General features: G+C 37.9%; 1 protein-coding gene across 1 annotated transcript in view; it reads right to left on the bottom strand.

Moving 5' to 3' along the window:
• SLC1A3 (solute carrier family 1 member 3) overlaps positions 1–21,258 on the bottom strand; it is a 68,950-nt gene that overhangs the window by 9,783 nt on the left and 37,909 nt on the right. The window contains exons 4-6 of the mRNA XM_074931855.1: positions 11,556–11,760; positions 10,106–10,148; positions 385–680 (exon numbers count right to left, since the gene is read on the bottom strand). Of these exons, the coding sequence (XP_074787956.1) occupies positions 385–680; positions 10,106–10,148; positions 11,556–11,760 (544 nt within the window). The remainder of the gene's footprint in view (positions 1–384; positions 681–10,105; positions 10,149–11,555; positions 11,761–21,258) is intronic.

Here is a 21,258-nt window from a genome sequence, read left to right as displayed (position 1 = left end):
GGTCTTGCTGTGTAGAAATAAGATTATGGGAGAAGGTTGTCGGTTTCCTTTAGTGAAGTCAGATTAGGATATATGGAAGCTTTGATAGTGTACATGTGATTGCCATCTTCATGAAGATATAGAATGGCTCTGTATAAGTTTAGCAAGTTCTGTTTAAGACCCTGATTTTTCTCATGTCAAAAGTTAAACACACTGAAACAGGTGTGTTTGGGCAAACTAGTGACATACATAATTACAGTTCTTGGATTCATTTATTATAAAAGATACATGGTAGTTAAGATCTTATTGTCTGACTTCCTGACAAACACTTGCTATCCAGTGCTGGACTGTGATGAAAACATATCGTTAATAACTTAAAATGGAATTTATCAAAGAGGCACTTACCACATGATTAGAGCTACCAATCTCATGATAGCCTCATTAAGGCTATCAAAGAAGTCTTTTAATGCCTGACCTTGCTCCTTCATGCTTCCAATCACCAGGCCAAAGCTTATTGAGAAAACCACCAAGCCAAGGGCATTCACTCCATTTACAGAACCTGGAACAGGAACTATTTCCTCTTTCATTCGGGTGAGGGTTTCCATTGCTTCTGACACATTGCTTATTATGGAAGCCACTGTGGATGTGTCATTGGATGGAATATCTACTTTAAACATTCTCTTTTCATAGTTGGTTTTGAACTATTAAAACAAAAATAAAAGACAGTTAGGAATTCTGTGAATTATAGCAAACAAAGGTAAAAATCACACATTAAATTATTAATTATTATTGTACGATATCTGAATTATTTGTGTAATATTTGTTGGTAAAATGTACTGTGATGAAAACCTGGCTTTCCTGAAAGCAACAAAAATCCATATTAACTTCATGAGTTAAGTCTTCTCCTTTAGCTTCCAGAATTCATTTTCTCATAAATATGTCAAAATCAAAGATACGGATTTGTCATGCTTATGAATTATGTGACAAAACTATTGATTCTTAGTTTGCATTTTTATAAATTGCTATTTTTCCCAACAACATATTTCCTACTGTTAAATAAATAGGTCTTTTTTGGGTAGTGCTTTGGAGTTTCCTTACTTTTTCATCTTTTTGAATTAGAAAAAATTACACTGAAAGTAATTTCATACCTGTTTTTTCTGTTGCTATGGCAAAGCCATTAGTTTTCTATGCTTTTTCAGTAGCAAATCACCACTTTTCTTAATTAAAAAAGGGTTCTACCTTAAATGGTTCTATTTTGGAATTGGCAAATCAATTTCAAAATCTCAATATGCTCCTAAACATCTACCTTAAAAAGTAGTCTTTCACCACCTAATGCTTTTCCAAAGAAAAGCGTGTACCCTGAGTATTTCTGGCTGGGCTCAAGAAGTCCTGCAGCCCTGTTGAACACAAAGAATACTAAATATCACAAATAAAATGTTTCTAATATAGGTCAGGACACTAAATACTCTATTAAAGCTGTGGGATGCTGGTGTCAATATTAGTCAGTAACTTTGGATTTTTGTTCCTTTGGGTGTGCCAACAAAAGACAAATATCAAGTCCAGGAGCTGTAGTATTATGAGTAATATCTGGAGACTGTTGTGTACTCCAAAAATGTGTGAGTGAAATGGAGTACTTATGAGTAAGATGGGAAACGTGAGTATCACCGTTTATCAACACTGACCTAATTTTCTGTTACTTTTCACACTCGAATAGTTTTATACACTCCTTCTTCATATTTGCTGTATCCACCTGAAGGCTTTATGTCTTTCAGGATTTTAAATAAAACTTGCTTACAGGAGATTTATGGAGAGTTTCCTGAATAAGAAGTAGCAGAATAGATCACCATGGAGGTCAGATATTCTTGAGTTTTAAATGAAATTTGCTAAAATGTTTTAAGATTTGGGCTGTGGTTAGAGGAGACAGCTGAGCTGTTTGAACAGTAGGCTGACACAGAAAAGCCCAGTTCTACTCCCTCACCCACTCACATCCAACCTGTGATAATTTCTCCTCTGTGTCAGTTCTAGTTTGATCTCTCAGTGAGCCAGTTCTCCTTTTCAAAATGGCAGAAAACTCACCAAGCAAAAAAAGTGGCCATTTTGTGTAAAGGCTATGAAGGTGAATCAGCTCACTGATGAATGCCAGAGAAGAAAATCACTGAAAGGGGAACTACACAGCTAGGGAAGGAGGAATGGGATTGCCTCTTTACATGACAGAAAGGTATTACATTGGAAATGGAAATTTACTATAAATTCTCACTAAAGAGTTTTTAATTCGGTCCTAACAGGAATGTTAAAATACTGCCTAATGCTGTACATCAAAAACTTTTAGATTAGCTTGTTGTTTGGGTTTTTTTTTGGGTGTACAGGCATGATAATTTTATTATGTGTACATTTTTATGACTGTTTTTCAGTGGAAGAAAGACTTAGGTAAAAATTCTTTAATGCAAATATATGAAGCATGTAATTATGCTGGATTTGTGGACATACAGAATAGAGAAACACAAAAAGCCAAGCTGTTTAATGAGGACTGGAATGGAAGCCTAATTTCCTGCCAGATTTCCTAGTCATTTCCTACTTTCCTTAGACACATCATAACTGACTTACTCTTGATTCTCCTCCATTGCCCTCAGGTCCTTCTCTCATTCCTACCTATTTGACTAGTCAAAGCAACACGTGATACATGTTAGACAGCTGTTAGACAGTGTTAGATGTGTTCTGCCTGGCTGGTTTGCTGCTGCCTGTAGGAACAGGCCACAAGATAAGTTGTAAACCACTTTTATTTCAGTGGCAACACAGTCTTGATTTGTCTGGGAATGGCAAATTAGTTTGGAATTGGCCATGGGGCTCAAAAAATTCAGGAGACTGAAAAGAAGTTGGGCACCTACAGGGGAGAAAGCACAATCACAATTTAAATTTATTTAAATTACTTTAAATGAAATATCTTTAAAAACAGCAGTTAGAAATAATTTCAGATTGTAATAAGCATATTCCTTCTTTGTTGTGCTGATTCTAGAATTCTGCCCCAGCAGGCAGATACCTTCAATTTTTTATTAGTTAAGTCTCTTTTAGGAGTATAATAGGCATTATAGGACCTCACTTAGCAAAGTACATTTCCATTTCAGCTATTAGACTGGTACACAGAGATGTAGATCTTATCTGTTGACTAACCCTGTTGTTAAGACTTAGGTATTCAGAAATGTTACCAGGAAGAATAGTCTTTCTAGAACCTCTTACAGAGCAATAGAGAAACATTTTGTTTAGAGTGAGGTTCAAAATGGGAATGAGCAACTGTCTTGCTTTCATTTTTGCTAAATGAAGTTAAGGATAGCTCTGTGCATGTGTCTGTCTTATGCCCAAAGTTGTCTGTCAAAAATTATGACAAGGTTCCTGGTGAAGCCGAAGAAGTTAAAGAAAACCAAATACGGAAAATGCAAAGGAGATACCTGCTAAGAAAAAAGTGTAGGTTGAGCTTTAAAGGCAAAATAGAAGATTGTTTCACCACCATGAAACAGGTTTTCTGTGTGTGGAATGGTGAAAAAGCCAGCTGTTTATAGGAAGTGACAGGATGAAAGACCACCTTGAAGATGATAGAAAATGTCAAAGATTTTGAAATAGATGAGGTAATAGCAGAGTTGACCATTACTGCTCTGCAGAGAAACTGGTGATAAGAGATCATTTTGTGAACTTTTATGAGATTCCTACTTTCAGGCAGATCTCTGTCTTGGTGGGAAAATCAGAGTAATCAGCTGTTCATGTAGCTCAAACTGACATTTTAATATCAGACTGTGATTCTGAAGATCCTTGTTCTTTTGCAACATTCGGTAGTGGAAGAAATTAGACAAAGAAAAACTGCTCGTACAACAGACTGTGTAGCCTTAGGGTCTCAGAAAAGATGGTTATGTTTTACTAGAAGTCTATACTCCTACAGTGATAATTTGTGGTGGGCTAGACAATATTGCAGAACAATAGCTAGACAATATCACTGTCATTTCTGAGGATGTTTGGTGCATTTTGTCTCCACGCAGAGGTATTTTTGCCTGGTAAGATTTTAGATCCAAAATACTCATAATTTTTCCTTAAATTCATGCAAGTATAAAAATAATGACATTTCTGGAATTTTGTACAACACATGGTGCCAATGAACAACTTTTAAATTAATTTTAATTAAGTGATTTCATTATGAAGTAGACAGTGTAATTACTTTATTGCATAATATAATGAATTAGTTGTTTACACTTTTATTATTATTTTGTTTTCATTAGTGGTACAAGATACCCACAGTCATTTGACTTGAATATATTGCATGACTTTTTAAGAAGCACATGGCAGCAGCACATTCCAGTGGCTAACTTGCAGACAAGGTAATTGCGTGAGTAACTGCTCTGAAAACTCATAATTTTGTCAGTACTCTGAGATAGTATAATTAGCACTGTCTGTGCTAAATCTGTATGATGATGTAGTTTTCAGAGAATGATGGTTTTAGAAGCAACAAGTTTGCTTAAATGCAAGCCTAAAAAAATGAAAATAAGGCAGTAATATCTCATCTGCCTAATTATTTTTGTCTTTCCTTTCCATCTGGACATGTGTGAAAGCATTCTAAATTGTCTGCAGAAGAGCTGATGACACAGGTTAAAATATATCTTAACTAGCCAAAATTATCATGAGGAATAGACAACATATATTAGTTAGCATTCATGTTTAGATGTGTGATTAACACTTCCAATCCCCTTGATAAGGATGAATTCAGGAAAGAATATTTAATTGAAAATAGCTCAGAAGAAATGTAGTTATCAGATGCACCTTTGCAGTTCTTTAAGCTTTAGCTGGCATCAAATTTCACCTATTCACAATAGAATGTACCTCCCCGAATTGTTAGACTGATTCTGTTTCTCTTGATGTCCCAGTTTCACTGGTGTTTCTTTTGTCTTTTGATATATCCCCAGCACAGTGCAAAGAACAAGCAGTTAAAAAGCAGTATCTGCAGACTGCTTATGACTGCCTAGCCCTAGGCTAAATAGCATTTTTGAATTTAGCAGAGAAAGAGAAATGAAGAGATAATGGCCAGAGCTGAAAGATAAATCCAATTATTTCTTTAGATATCCCTAAACTAGGGGTGAATATAGTGGTATAGAGAAAGTTTTGAACAAAGCAATCTAGTTTTAGCTAAATGTGGAATATTTATCTTTTCAGATTCTCCTGTTACTGATAAAAATCACAAAAGGTCCCTGTGATCAGTGCTTAGTGAAGGTAGCAACATATATCGTGTGTAAATAACCATCATCAGAAAGTATGCCATTTGGATTAACAATCTGCTGTTTCCAGTGGTCTCTGTCTGCCACCGGTTTAATTAGAGCAGATCCTGATAGAGACAGGGTGCCAACAGGACTTTGGTCTTTCACAGGGAGAGAGGGAGTAACTAGCAAAGAACAGAGTGAAGCTAAAGTACAAACTTTTCCAGATTATTCATCATAGTTTGACCTGCTGGGCAAGGGTGGCTCTTTGTCCCTATAGACTTCCTTGGGGCATGGGGCTGAATGCCTCCAGATAAGCCTGAAATGGTTCTACTGATTCTCAGCTGAAAGGTTTGAGTGAAAGATTTTCCTTAGCTTTTCTGTGGGGTCTCCTTCTATCTACAGGGACTTCATTCAGCTTCTGGGACCCACAATGGGGGGGTCCTTTTTGGAGGGGAAGGGCCATTTTGTTTGACCACTCTTCTTGCTTCTCAGGAATAAAATGTGCAAAGAAGAAGGAGGAGAAGAAGCAAGAGGAGGCAGCTTTGTTTGCCTCATAGACTTGCTGGGAAAGAAGAACAGGAAAGGGAATCAGAAGGGCCAGAAGGCTGGATGAGGAACAGTAGAAAATTTAGGAGGATCCTTCCTAAATAAGTCCTAAGGTCCCAGTCTTCCTTCGTGACTCTTCTTCTCCCAGAAATAATACTATGAAAGCTTTCCCAACTCCATCCAAAAGCCGTCCCTGCCTTGGTCACCCTCTCTACACAGCTCCATTTCATTTTGCAGGAGAGCAACTCCACACCCAGGAAACTAACTTCACTAATATAACATTAATTATGCAAAGGGAAGAACAATTTTTTATGTCTTCTGTTACAAAATTTGAGTAGTAGTTGATCTTTTGAGGTTAAAAACTTTGGAAATTTTAGTTGGTCTTATGTGTTAGCGGAGCTGCTTTGAGAAGTGCATATTATTGATGGGGAAAGTAACAGGTTTAAAGTTTGCTGCGAGTACTAACACAGTCATTAGAGAACCTGTCTGCTGGTCATGGTGAGAAAGAAAGAAAAACCTTCCAGTGGGTTCCAATGCAGAGTTCTTTCAGGAAAGTAACCTGTCTGAGGATGCTATAAGAGAATGTGAGCACCTAATATATCAAAAGATGTGATTTGAATGTGAAGTGCATATGCTCGTGATGGTTTCCAGGTGTGCAAAGCTTTTGAGTGTGGATGAGTATGAACTTTAGTCTGTTTTGTGTTTGGTCCAGAAAATACAGTGTTACAGAACAAGATTAGTGCCAGATGGATCATCTTTTTTCATAAATCTTCTGAGAAATATATGAAAAATCTGTGTAAACTTTTGAAAATAAAGTTTTAGAGTCACATGTACAAAGTTTTCTGGATACTTATGAATCTTACTCACACTTGTTCCTCCTGTAAAATGTTTTTAGTTTAACAAATCTGCCACAACTAAACAACTTATACCTAAAAATCCAGGTTGTGGTACCTGATTGAAAAGGTAATAGTATCAGTATGACAGATTTAAAATCCTGGTGCTTCAGTAAGCAGAACTGCTGCTGAAAGTCAGAAAAAAAATGAACTAAACATTGCCTGCTTTTTGAAACATTTTTCAGAAATCTCTTTAAGCTGTAAAGCACATGAGAAATCAAATGTACGTAATGTAAACGTACTCTACAAGACATCTTTAATTAAGAACATACATTTAGGACTGCTAGACACTGAGTCAAGTTTTCTATTGCTGTAGAATTCTTTAGCAAAAGAATTTTTCAAACTGTATCTGAAAACTGATGATGCAGTTTGTTCCCATGACTCCTAATGGAAGATTTTTATCAGGACCTCACCTTTTACGTAATGGAGATTTAAAACCTTACTAATTCCCACTTTAAATTCAGTCATAATGATTTCCCTTTCTTCTTGTATAAACATTTTTCTTTATCTTGTACAGCTCTATTTCCACTTTGGGTTTTGTACCTAATTACTTTTAAAATAAAGCTTCTTTTTGTTTTATATGCTGTGTTCTTCTGATAATCCCACCAACTCCTCCACTGTGCTCATTTTGCATGAATCTTCCTATGAATGTAATGACCGGAATATATTCAGTGTTCCAGTCATAGAATCATAGAATCATTCAGGTTGGAAAAGACCCTTGGGTTCATCGAGTCCAACCATCAGACCTACACTACGAAGTTCTCCCCTACACCGTATCACCCAGCATCTCATCTAAACAACCCTTAAATACAGCCAGGGACGGTGACTCCACCACCTCCACAGGCAGCCTATTCTACTCTCTAACCACTCTTTCTGTGAAATTTTTTTTCCTAATGTCCAGTCTAAACCTCCCCTGTTGCAGTTTAAAGCCATTCCCTCTTGTTCTGTCACTAATTACCTGTGAGAAGAGACCAGCACCAACCTCTCTACAATGTCCTTTCAGGTAGCTGTAGAGAGTGATGAGGTCTCCCCTCAGCCTTCTCTCCTCAAGCTAAACAGTCCCATCTCCTTCAATCACTCCTCACAGGATTTGTTCTCCAGGCCCTTCACCAGCCCCGTTGCCCTCCTCTGCACTTGCTCCAGCACCTCGAGATCTCTCTCGCGTTGAGGTGCCCAAAACTGGACACAACACTCCAGGTGTGGCCTCACCAGTGCAGAGCACAGGGGACTGTCACCTCCCTACTCCTGCTGGTCACAGTTTCTGATACAAGCCAGGGTGCCATTGGCTTTCTTGGCCACCCGGGCACACTGCCGGCTCATGTTCAGCTGCTTGTCAGTTAGAACCCCCAGATCCTTCTCCTCCAGACAGCTCCAGCCACACCGCCCCAAGCCTGTAGCCATGCAGGGGGTTGTTGTGGCCCAAGTGCAGGACCTGGCACTTGGCCTTGCCGAAGCTCATCGTGTTAATGTTGGCCCACCAATCCAATCTATCTAAGTCATACTCCTCTAGCTTTATTTCCTCTCTTGCAGTTATGTCACCTAATATATCCTAGAGCTGAATTAGAGGGCACTTTTTTTTTTTTTTCTTTCTGGTGATGACTTCCCATCTCAAAGAAGAAATTACTGTTAATTTCTAAATCTTTATTTCACATGTGATGAAGAGCTGCAAGGAGATAACCTAACATGCCAATGTCTGCAAGAGCCAATTCACTTTGTTGTTGTGACTTTAAAATATTATAATGGACCAGGAACATACCAATTTCTTTGACTTTTGTTAGGTATCTTGATACCAAGTGCTTGGACTTGTCATCTGTAAATATCATTGTGTGCATTTTATGGCAATGTCATTCAGAAAAATATCAGTTGAGGTACACTCAGTCCTTCAGCAACTTCCATCACTATCTTCACAAATTTTACAATTCTTACAATAATCTTTCTCCCTGCTCAACTATTTCACTTTTTTATATTAAAAACTTTATTTTACAGAATTCCAAAGACATTAGATTCTCTGCACTTCTGTGGTAAAAAACCCAAAACCCCCGAAAAACAACATGGAAGAAGAAAATAAGAAAATGGGCAATCTTGTGGAGGGTTATTCTGGTATAATCTGTGTTTCAGAAACCTCTGTTATTCTTTTTTTTTTTCCCCATGTATTTTTCATTTTCATTTATTACAAAGTCTTTACTCTTTCCTTCAAGGTACTCATATACTTCAGTACAACTGAGATCAAGCTAACTGCTTAAATCAATTCCCAAATATTTTTGAAATTGCAATTTGAAAGGAACTGTGATTGCTTTCACCAGTTATAGATAATAACTTCCCAACTTGAGAGATTTATTAAAAATACTTGTTGCTAGATATGTAACTTTATGTCCTAATTCTTTCATTATTTTGAGATAAAGATGGTATAATTCCCTGACTTTATTACATTGAATTCTTTGAATTTTGTTTTCTAGTTTAGATACAGACCTTTGTATTTCCATATTGCTCTTCTGCATTGCTGTCCCGAGTTCATCATCATCCTTACTGAAAACAGAGGCATAGCATCTGTTGGTTTTGGACTTGGGTCTAGTTTATCTTTAATCTTGACCAGATCTTTAATGTAGAAAGTCACTGGTTTTTATTGGCCTCTGTTTATATAACTAAAGAAAATGATACTGTTTCTTTTCAATTCTTCCGCAAGATGTAACTCAGCTGGACTTTGGAAAGTTTCTATTTCATCTTCTTGCTTCTTGACCTTCACATTTCAGCTTTTTTTTATTGCTACAGCAATAACTGGTAAATAATGTCAGTTCAAGATTGTCTGTGGGGTCAGTGTGAAGCAATTAGACTGCAAATACATATTATAGGTTTCACTGAATTGATAATGTCCTCCTTTTAAAAAAGTAATGTAACTAGTTACTGTTATTTTCTCCACAGAACAGTTAAGATCAAGCCCAGGCTAATGATAGAGGAATTTGAGAAACAACAAAGAGCATTTCTATGCACTCCTTCCATAAGTGACGGGAAATCCCCTAGTTTGATTTTGTTACTAATGTCCACGAAATTATTTCCTCTGTTTCGAACCTTTGCATGTTTCTCTCATTACATTTTCTAATATTTGTACAGATGGTGCATAGGTCAGTATCTCCCAATTTAACATAACACTCTTTTTAGAAAGTAAATTCTGTATTGACTTTAGTGAAGTTTGCTGTAGACTTACGAATCTGACATTTTGAAAAAGCTTGGTTTTTTATTTGCTGTGCCAGGTGTGTTTTCTTCAATTCTCAGAGCAAATACTGAGACAATATGATTGAAAACAAAGCACAGATTTGGTTGGTTTCATTTGGGTTTTTTTGACAGCTGGAAGCATACATTTCTACTGTAGATAAAAGTACATGATAAAGAAAATGCTCTTACATTTCAATTTCTTACTTTATTATGTTTTAGTTGGAAATAACGAAACATTGTTACCTGTTTAAAGCAAGCTTCCACCAGATTTGGAGGGAACATATTTCTGTGAAAAAGAAAGAAAATAATATGAGAAGTAATAAGATTCTAGTAATATCTTAAGCTGGGGAACATTTAATAAAATAATTGACCAGCTAATTTTCAAAGGAGTACTAAGACAAATATGTAATTATGTATACAGTGAGTAGAGCTTTGCATATAACATTGGCCTGGTTAGCTTTATCAGGATGAAATGTGATATGGTTTGATAGATCCTGGCACTTGCGATCTGTATGGTATCAAATATTGTATAGCAGGTCTGGTTATGGAGCAGAATATTAACTAAATTACCAAATTAACAAAGCTCTGTTGGTCTGTAAAGTGCTGACTTTAGATTTTGTATTTATTAATGCTTTCTGAATCTAGATTAATAAAGAAGTTATTAATATTTAATGCATTTCTACTTCTCAAACAGTTTTTGCAGTCATGTAGCCTAGTACATCATGATATTTATAACTCATTTTAGAGTCTGGTCATGATTAAGATACAAATATTTCTGAAGTTTGAATATCTTTTTATAATAATGCATACATATATAAAGATATATGTGTGTGTATGCTTGTTACATATGGGGGTTTGTTTCTTTTCTTTCCAGAATGGTGACATTTCTGAGGGAATTAGAAGCAGCCTAGCTGAATAAATCTTGAGGAATCTGAGTGCAAACCTCTTCATGGGTCTTTCTGAAGTCCCCCTTCCTGGCAGCATGACTCTTGGAGGCCTTTCTCCATGTCTCTGGCTTCTCCAAATGGGTTAGTGGACCACAAAATTTTGGTGGCTTTACCTGTGGAAAAGCTCCTGAGTTCAAAACCTCAGCTTCCCTACTCCCTGGAATACATCTGTGACATATTAGCTCTATAAAAGAGGCATTGTAGAGTCTCTGAGCAAGGAGAAAACAAGATTTTATATCTGTGCCCCTCTATTTCAAACATTTTATTTGCCTGTTCCTGGAATTTATTTCCCATCCATACAATTTAACAAGTTGAGTAGATGCACCCAGATTGGCAGCTACAATTCAAAATTAAGATGCATAGTTAAATCAGGGATTCAAGTGAAATGAGAAAACTGTTGAAAGTTGAAAGTAAAGGAAAGCAGAGGAATTTGGTAATAAGGATTGTGCTATGGAAGGAGGGGAAAAGACCCATGCAGATAGCAGAACAGAAGTCTTTCTTTTGTGTGTGAAAGAATCTTTCTTTGAATATTAAAAGCAGTTTCTTCTGTTGCAACAGCTTGATTTGAAAATAAATCCACGTATTGTAGTGTTGTAGGAGTTAGAGATATTGATATCACATAGCTGAAAGAAAGTTGGCTAGTGTATACAGTCACTGTCTGAAATTCTCTACGTTTGTTCTCGTGTGAGTCTAAATATTACTGTCATTGCTAATGGTACAGAAAATGTGCAATATCATAGCCATACCTGATTAAATCAAGAAAGGCATCTGCTGCTGTCACTTGCACAATTTTGCCTTCTCTGTGCATGTTTTCTTTAGTACCTTTCCCAGGGTGGATGATGACCACAATGATTATACCAATCAGTACAGCAATGATTGTAGTACTCATGTAGTAGACTACTGCTCGGACTCCCATCTTTCCTGATGCTTTACTATCCAGGGCAGCAATTCCTAGTAAATTTAAGCACAAGGACATTCACCTCATACAGTTGTGAGTAAAGAGTATAAACTCAGCATGATGAAAATGGTTTTGCGGGAAGGGTTTTGGAAACCAGTACATTTAATGCTACCCAAGGTAAGTTGGCCCTCTTTTGCAGCTGGTACTGCCACTGTCTTCCCCTCCCACCCCTAATACTTGCTATGTAATTTTCTGTTAAAATAGTTACAGCTTTCTGTGCTTTGTTAACACTTCGTTAGAAGCAAAGATTATTGGTCTGGTGCAGTGTGGCATTCCCTATAGTCCAGTGAGCCAATTCATGGGTTTTGGTTAGCATAGTTACCATAGTCTGAAAAATGTGCCTTAGAAATGTGCTGCACATAATTTGTAATAGTAAGAAAGAAAACAGAGTACTGTCAAGTAATATTGATATCTTTGCTACAATTAATGTGTGTGAAGAGTTTTCTTCAATCCCTAATGGAATGACCTTAGTTTACCTCTGCCCCAAGACACAGGAGTTTAAAATGGATTAAATGCTGTTAGCTTTTTTCAGAAAATCCTTACTATTGAATGAATATGCATTTAGAGTCTTTTATAAGCTTTACAAAGATCGCGACATTAATCCTAATTCTTGGCTTGTCTTAATGCATCTGATCTAATGTGAATACTAGGGTGCTCACTACGGCATCTGCTAAAGTGTTCATCACATATTGCACCAGCAGGGATGCACTGTGTTTTTTTAAATAAAGGTGCAGTTCTGCCAGGGAAAGACCTCTAAATCGCTGAGGAGTGTCTCATAAGGACTGTCAGAAATGGAAACGCTCTTTCTCTTTTCAAGCAGGTGCAGTTACTGTTCTCCTTAAAATGCCCCTTTGCTCTTTCTCCTTAAAATTTCAAGTAGCAAATAAATTCCCCACACTTCATCTGGAGGACTACACCATCTATCTCAAAAATGTGCTGATGCTTCTTGTTGGAATAAAGCTTTCAAAGTGTAGAATAAAAAAAGAAGTTAGGAAAGGATATCTTTGCTTTGTTATCTCCTCCTACGGACCCCTGTACAGCACTGTCTAATTCAGACCTCTGCAGACTGACCACACGTTTATCTAGATGCCAACTTTGAACATGTAAAATATAATGAAAATTGACCACCTTCTGCTCTGGGTACCTGCTTCAGATGAGAAATTATTTAAAATAAGACAACAGGCCTGCATGAATATAAATAATATGGAAACATAAAACTGGTATCATCACCTGGCAAAACGAATTTTTTTCTCAAATAATTGTAGATTATCATAATTCTATCTTCTAAAAGAGGAAGTATGTGCTGCCGGAGTTACAGTGAAAGTACTCTAGTCACTGGTGTAACTGAGATCAAGGCTGTGTTCCAGGCTCTGATCAAATCTTCAAAGTATAAAACCAATCACATGCTTCATACTTACCCTTTCATTTCAGCCTGCATTTGCCTGTCCTTTCAGCAGAAGCCATTAGAGCCAGTAAGATTTGTATGCACAAAATGAAATACAAAGGGATATCACTAGATTTGCGCCCTGAATTGTTTGATTTACATGTGCCATTGTAGTGGATGAACAAAGTGTTACTGGCACAGTAAGAAGCTGAAAATGGGAATTCAAGATTTGGAGCACTTGATCGTTCATTTCTCTGCTCAGCTTTTCCGTCTGTAAAATTGGATGATAATGCTTGTGGTAAGTTTACATTTATGTTTTGAAATTCTGTGAGGAAAATGGTAAATACTGCCAAGTAATAAATAGTTTCCTTATCTTTACAAACAGGAAGTCCTGTAGCCCTCTTGCCAGTGGATGGATGATCAATTATTTTTTTTAGAGTCCTCACAACAATGCAAATGCAAAATAATGCAAATAGAATTAACCAGGGCGTAAAAATAAAGTTAATAGTTTCAGATCTGCTTCTGAGTTGCATGATGTTTATATCAGATAGCATTTGTTACAAATTTTACTTTTAAAATATCAGTATGTAACTTAAAGTGGAATTTAAAAATTGAAAAATTAATGCATGCATTCTAGTCCAGCCAGCTTTATCTTTGTATACTTTAATTATGTTTTATGTTCGCACTTGCCACTTCTAAAGTAGTAACAATGGGCTGTTTATTTTTCATTTTAGCTAAGATCAGCTTTAAACTTGGTTTACATCCTGAGCATGAAAAGGTTAACCTATATAGTTTGGTAGGAAGGTTTGGAAATAAACAGATGTTAAATCAAGTCAGTTCTGAGTATCCTACCTTTGCCAGGTAATAGATTCAGGAACAGCTGCTGAGCACTCTTGGCCTAGAGGGTTCACAGGCATACAAGTTTACTACTTTAACCAAGCCTCATCTTTCTTTGTAGTCCACGCTTGAAACTATGTTGAGTCTTCTGCACTCCAAAAATCACTACTGTAGGGTACAATTTACCACTGAAGATTACTGTGTTTAAGGATTAGGGCTTGTGATGCTGTCTCTTTCTTGGACTTACTCTGGGATTAAGTGGTGAACCATGTGCAAGTGATATGTCAGGGAGCAAGTGTCATGCTCTTTCTTTATAAGCTGCTTTCCAGTTTGGTTTCCTATTATGCCCTCCAGCTGTGACTGCATGGTCCCTTATTTTAGGTTGCTTAACCTCATTCCTGCTCTTGCTATCATATAAGTGACTTCTCAGCTTTAAAGTAGGGAACAACAATTCCTCTATTCTTGAGTTCTAACCACTTGTGGCATATATCATGGCAAGCATGCAAAGCAGAGGGATGACAGGCCTAAGTATGAACAAAAGCTATATGAGGAGGAAGTAAGTTCTCACCTCAGAGAGCCCTCACTGGGAAGCTAGCTGCTGGGCAGCCTTCCCTCCCACTGAAGTTAATGGGAACTTGGGGAACTCACAAGAATGACACTCGGTACTGCCCAGGGCCGAAATTGCAAGAGCTTCCTGCATACCAACAACAGGAATTATCTACAAAAATATTTAAAATCTGTTTTTAAAATATAATAAAATGAAGGGCTGTTTTATTTACATTTTAAGATGTTGACAAGATTTCTTAGAGCTCAATGAGACTCTGGAAGGGTCCTTAATGGAGAAGCAATAAAGTTCCCTCCAAAGCTTTCATGTGTCACAAACCATTGTATATCCTTAGTGTGTCCTTTCACAGCCAGCCAGCAAAACTTCCATTGTCCCACAGGAGATGTATGTGCCCCTTTCATCCTGCTTGCTGCTCTCTCCTCCACACCGCTGCTGGCTCCAGCACCTCTGCCTCCTCTCTTCCTCTCCCCTCCCCTTCCCCGGGGGGCCTGGGAAACTTTGCTCTGCCACCGGTCCCCACACACAGGGATGCCTTGAAGTTGTCAAGGCAACCTGGAGCAGAGCACTTGTAATTTCTCCCAGCGTGTGTGCGCACACAACATGAATGGGAATGATTTTTAAAGTATTGATGGGGAGGGAAGGAGGCAGGGAGGGAGAAAAGGAAGAAAGAAGGGTGCAGGCATAAGTCTGTAAAACTGCAAACAAACCCAAGCCCTTACCAAGACAGGTCCTCTCCCTTCTCCTACTCTTTCCCTCTCTTGAGGAGTTAGTGAGGAATCAGTCACACTGTGGGTGAAATAAAGACATGACAAGGACTTCTCCAGAGAGTCAGGGAAAAAAAGCAAAGCACTACATAGTTCTTTAGCAAAGGTTTTGGAAAAGAAAATATTTTAGAATGCAGCAAAAGCAGTAAGCAAGTAACAATGTAACCGCAAGAGAAGGAGAGAGAGAAAGGATACAGGAAAAAGGAGATAAAATCTAATTAGGGGAACTTGTTAAAAATTCTGAATTGTGAATCTGATAGCTCTGATTGTTCACCTGACTTGTGGTTCTTCAAATTAATGAAGCAGCAACTTTCCTGAATAGCCACAATATTATGACTGGTTTTGTGTCAATTACATTTTTTTTGTATTGTAATTGTTATTCTAGATTATACGGAATTCTAGAATTTAGAAATCCAGAGCTGCTTCTATTGTTTTTATTTTTCTTGATGTTGAAAGCATGCTGTACATTATGTGTAATCTTGGATTATACTAGGGCACACTAAGGCAGAGGTATGATACTGTCTTCTAAGTAAGATCAAAGGTGAAATACACTAAGCATGTTTTCCTTAGATAACATTTGAGCCAATAATAGCTTTGGATCTTCTTGTTAAAAAATGAATTCCAAGGAATAATTTTAAAAGCCAAAAAGCAGAGCCTATGCTAAAAAGTCCTACAACTTCAGAACACTTTCTCCTTTTAATCAGCCCAACTGCATCTATTGATTTTTTTTTTTTTTTTTTTTTTTTTTTCAGAACAGTCCTATGTTCTCAGGTCATAAATTAAGAGGTATTTCAGTCTGAGATTTGAGTTTAAGCACATACCTAATTTTCCTGTTACAGTACCTAAGAGTTTCTGCATGTGGTTTTTTTTGGTAAAGAATGAATACACACATTTATACAATTAGATGGTATACACATATTTACCACGATGGTAAGTAATCAGCAGCTGGTATGACTGAAGCCCTATTTCTGTGTGTAAACTCCTAGTCAGCAATGCATCGTTGGATTTATATTTGTCCTTAATGTTAATCATTAACTAACATGGTTTGCCGAATCAGGGACCATAACTAGCAGTTTTTAAATGGGATCTTTGTCTTCACACTGAACAGTAGTATGCAAGAACTTGAAAAGTAGCAAGATTCACTTTCTTTTGCTTTTCCTAAAAAAAATAGTCACTACTTAGGACTGATCCAAGTACGTTCAGTTTGACATTTGTCATTTGTCAGAGCAACAAGACTGTCACTGGGGGGAGGGGTTGTGCATGTGACTGTATGCATATATGCATGTATATGATTTCAGTTTGAAAACAATTAAAATGCTCACTACTGATTTTCATGTTGAAAGTCCCTGTTCCGAAATCTTTTTGCTGGCCTTTAAAAACTTCTGGGAAAAAAAAAAAAAAAAAAAAGCAGCTTATGTGTGCTTTCCTATACTAAAATTCTTGTGTTTGTAACAAGAGAATCTAACATTCTGCTCAGAATATTTTAAACTTTTGGTTTCTTTAAAATTCCTTTTGATGCATAAAGATTAAAATTTAAATATAAAATAGAATATTTCAGTTGGAAGGGACCTACAACGATCATCTAGTCCAACTGCCTGACCAATTCAGTGCTGATCAAAAGTTAAAGTGTGTTTTTAAGGGCTTTGTCTTAATGTCTCCTAAACACCGGCAGGCTTTGACATCAACCACATCTCTGGGAAGCCTGTTCCAGTGTTTGACCACACTTTCAGTAAAGAAATATTTCTTAATATCTAGTCTGAACTCCCCCTGGTGCATCTCTGAGCCGTTCCCCTGTGTCCTGTCACTGATACCAGGGAGAAGAGCTCAGCACCTCCCTCTCCGCTTCCTCTCCTCAGGAAGCTGTAGGAGCAGTGAGGTTCATCACCCCTCAGCCTCCTTTTCTCCAGACTAGGCAAATGCAGAGTCCTCAGCCACTCCTCATAGGATAGTAATAATCCTGCTCAGTACAACAGGAGCTGCAGATTCAGAGCCCTGGTGTGGGCATTTGGCTGAGGAGCACTGGTGGGAGGCGACCATCTGCAGGCAAGTGACAGAATGCCTCTAGGTCAGAATCCTGCTGAGATATAGTGATATGTTGTTGCAAATATATAAAATGATGAACCAGTTCTGAATGAGCATGTAGAACAAATTGTGCATTCTGGTCCTCATGCATATTTACCACTGGAAATAAAAAAGAGAGGATTTCACAATCATGATGAATTCTTTTGTTATTCAGTGTATTAAAACTGAATTGATGGCACTTCCTTGCTAATGTAGATTTTTATATAAATTTCCTTTAGGTGTTTTGGATTCGGTCTTTAAAAACAAAACATTATGAACAGAGCATCTTTTTATTGCTAACTATTTTCCTGTTTATTTTTTATGAGCTCTTAATTAGAAAATTGCAGTTGCTTGTTAAGGACTCCTATGGTGAAACAGCAGTAATGGCAACTGTTGACTCAGGAGTGTTGCCCTAATTTTGTTTCTTTAAGGTTGTCTTTCACTCTCCTAATGAAGCAATCTTAAATGGGCTACCCTCAGCCCCCTACATCCACTAAGCACTGTGTGATGAGTAAACTCCCAGTGTGAGACCATGAGAACAATCCCCTTTGTGTATGTTGATGAGGACTTGTGGAAATGAGTAACACTGTGCAAGGTCATGGTAAAATATGCTGACAGAAAAATTGTAAGGTAAAGACAGTGGAAGTATTGCCTGCGTTTAATTAACATGATAAAGCTGTAGAGCTTTATTCTGATAGCTGCTGAGCATGTCCTGAGTGGTGCTGAGCATTCCCAGAAAACAAAATTTAAATCATATTTAAAGCTTTGACAACTGAGTCCTTCACAAGATCAGGTCCAAAATTAGTCCGAACTCTAGATTATTACTTTTAATAGCAGTAGAAGTAAAAGAATAAAATTGCAAACAGAAAAGCTAAATAACATTTTTAAATAACTATATGCATTGGAGAAGTTAATTAATCAATACAGCTAATAACTTCCTGAAACCACAAAAAATACATGTCTGAAATATAGCTGGGCAAATATCTCACAGGAAAATTAGCAGTTGTATTTGATCCAGAATTATGTGATCATGATTAAGCCAAGCTGGCTAATGAAACCCGTGGCTGGGATATAGTAATGGAATTCAATGAGCCAATTAAATGGCCAAGAGTGGCTCCTAAAGGACTAGACCTGCACTACAGCTTTGTAGTCCTGCCCCATCACTTGCCACCAGAAAACTCTGGGTTTTGTACAGTTAGTTTTTCTGTCATTTGATATTCTGAATCATCTTAGAATGTGGCATGTGAACACGAGAACTTTTGCAAGGGAAACAGAAGCTGAACATGTCCAGGGGCAGAAAACTAGCATTTTGGCAGCAGTTTGCCATTATTTCAAGTTGGCTGTATTGTTAAACTGCATCCTTTGCTCTTTGGTGGCAGTGCTGCTAAAGCAAATTAAGCATTTCTTCCCTCTCCTTATCTTTAAGCTGGCTCTGTTCTTACCAGGTAGCTGAGCAAACACTATCCACTATCTGATGACTAGGAGAGAACAAGTGTGTGTGAAAGAGCCCCTGGGCTCAGGAGAGCTCTAGAGGGACACAGCTACTCAAAGCAGCACTGCCTTCAAAAAAAAAAAAACAAACCCAAACCAAAACACCCTTATGAAGATACAGACATATTCCTGTTACATGTAAGAAAAAAATCTCACAGCATGAGTGAATCAGTGAAATCACAGACTTTAACAGAAAGGCGGGACTTAACATGTGGAAGAGTCCACATAAGCACTTAGAAAGCAATGTACCTTCCTTTGTGGATTCCCTACTACCACAGTGAGGAGAAAGGTTGTATATGATAAAAAAACACCTTTTTCTAGAGGATGCTAACCTATTCCTGCCATGTGTAACTTATTTCTGATATTCATGGAGTGCTTGTTTTGAAATGTACCTGAAAGTGGATGCTGGATACCTTGCAGTGATCCTGAAAGCTTTTGTATGTGCAAAAGTGGTACAAACTGAACATTGTATTTTTTCTGCTGGTTCTATACTTCTTGATGGAAACAGCATAAAAATGTGCTAGCAAAAGCGTAATGTGTGCTAGCGTCAAATAAATTTCCTCCATCACTTTGTAGTTCTTGTTAAGGGAAAATATTTTGTAACTGACTGCAAACACATACTCTTCTAGGCACAGTTTATTCATTAGAAGGAAAATGTTTGTGAAACCAGGGTAAGATAATATCAGAACATCACTTACTGGTGTAAATGGGGGAGACCCAAATAATCTCTAGTGGCCCTACAGTAAATTTTACCTTTCAGTTAACCACAAATAATGAAAGACTATTTTGTTATTCATCTCAGATACTGCTCTTTCAGTGGAATAACTTCCCTTCATGAAACTCTGCTTGGTTTCATTGCATCAAGATTAGTTGTTATCTTATAAAAAAGTATAACAGTAATCTATGCTGGAAAGTATTTCCTGGGCCATCAATATAGCATTCTGATGGAGCAGGCAAATATATTACAGTCTTGGTTAGGAATTTATTCAGTTTGTGGTTCAGATCAGTTGCAATTTTTACCCTGTTTATTCCAGAATCTTGCTCACTTTTTACTTTGCTTGATTCCATACACAAGTAACTCGATTGGTCAACATCTCAATGTCCAAAGGGAGATCAGTGACAAGTGGCGTTCCTCAGAGGTCCACACTAGAACCAGTACTGTTTAATATGTTCATCAGTGACACAGACAGTGCGATTAAGTGCACCCTCAGCAAGTTTACAGATGACACCAAGCTGAGCGATGTGGTTGATGCGCCCGAGGGATGGGATGTGTCATCCAGAGGGACCTTGACAGGCTTGAAAAGTGGCCTGTGTGAACCTCATGAGGTTCAACAAGGCCAAGTCCAAGGTCCTGCACATGGGTTGAGCAGGACATGATCCAGCAATGTGCACTCACAGCCCAGAAGGTCAACCGTACCCTGGGCTGCATCAAGAGAAGTCTGGCCAGCAGATTGAGGGAGGGGAGTCTCCCCCTCTACTCCACTCTCACAAGACCACACCTGGAGTACTGTGTTCAGTTCTGGAGTCCTCAACATGGGAAGGACATAGACTTGTTGGAGTGGGTCCAGAGGAGGCCACAAAAATGATCAGAGGGATGGAGCACCTCTTCTATGAGGACAGACTGAGAGAGTGGGGGTTGTTCAGCCTGGAGAAGAGAAGACTCTGAGGAGACCCTATAGTGGCCTTCCAGTACTTAAAGGGGGCCTAATAAGAAAGATAAGGACAGACTTTTTAGTAGGGTTTGTAACAATAAGACAAAGGACAATGGTTTTAAACTAAAGGAGGCTAGACTTAGACTAAATATAAGGAAGAACTGTTTTACAATGAGGGTGGTGAAACACTGGAACAGGTTTCCCAGGTAGTAGATGCCACATCCCTGGAAACATTGAAGGCCAGGTTGGATGGGGCTCTGAGCAACCTGATCTAGTTGAAGATGTCCCTGCTGATTGCAGGGGGTTGGAACTGGATGACCTGTACAGGTCCCTTGCAATCTAAACCATTCCATGATTCTATGATTCTTCCTTTCAAATTCTTTTCCGTGTCAGGACAGTGTCAGTCAGTGAGGGCAAAGATGAATTCCACAAACCTCCCCAGACTGTGCTTGTTGTTGCTAAATAATTTATAGATACCAAAGTATTACACCTCCCAGTTAAATGAAATATGTAAATACGGTACACTTAGATGCTGCATTTATTGAGTGTCAGTGATCTTTGCATTACTACAGAAAACCTCTTGCTGGAATATGCTCTACTCTTCCGAAAAGTGTAATTGATTTACTTTTCAGATTTGTAATATAACAGAATACATTTGGAGAACCAGTAGGACAGTACATTTCCTGAAACTCACATCTGCCTGAGAAGGACCCTGCTGTGAGGCTGTTTAGATACCC

Source organism: Athene noctua, chromosome Z (assembly GCF_965140245.1).
Source record: "Athene noctua chromosome Z, bAthNoc1.hap1.1, whole genome shotgun sequence".
NCBI lineage: Eukaryota > Metazoa > Chordata > Aves > Strigiformes > Strigidae > Athene > Athene noctua.
The sequence above is the reverse complement of the archived record's forward strand: the minus strand, read 5'-3'. Positions and strand labels throughout refer to the sequence as shown.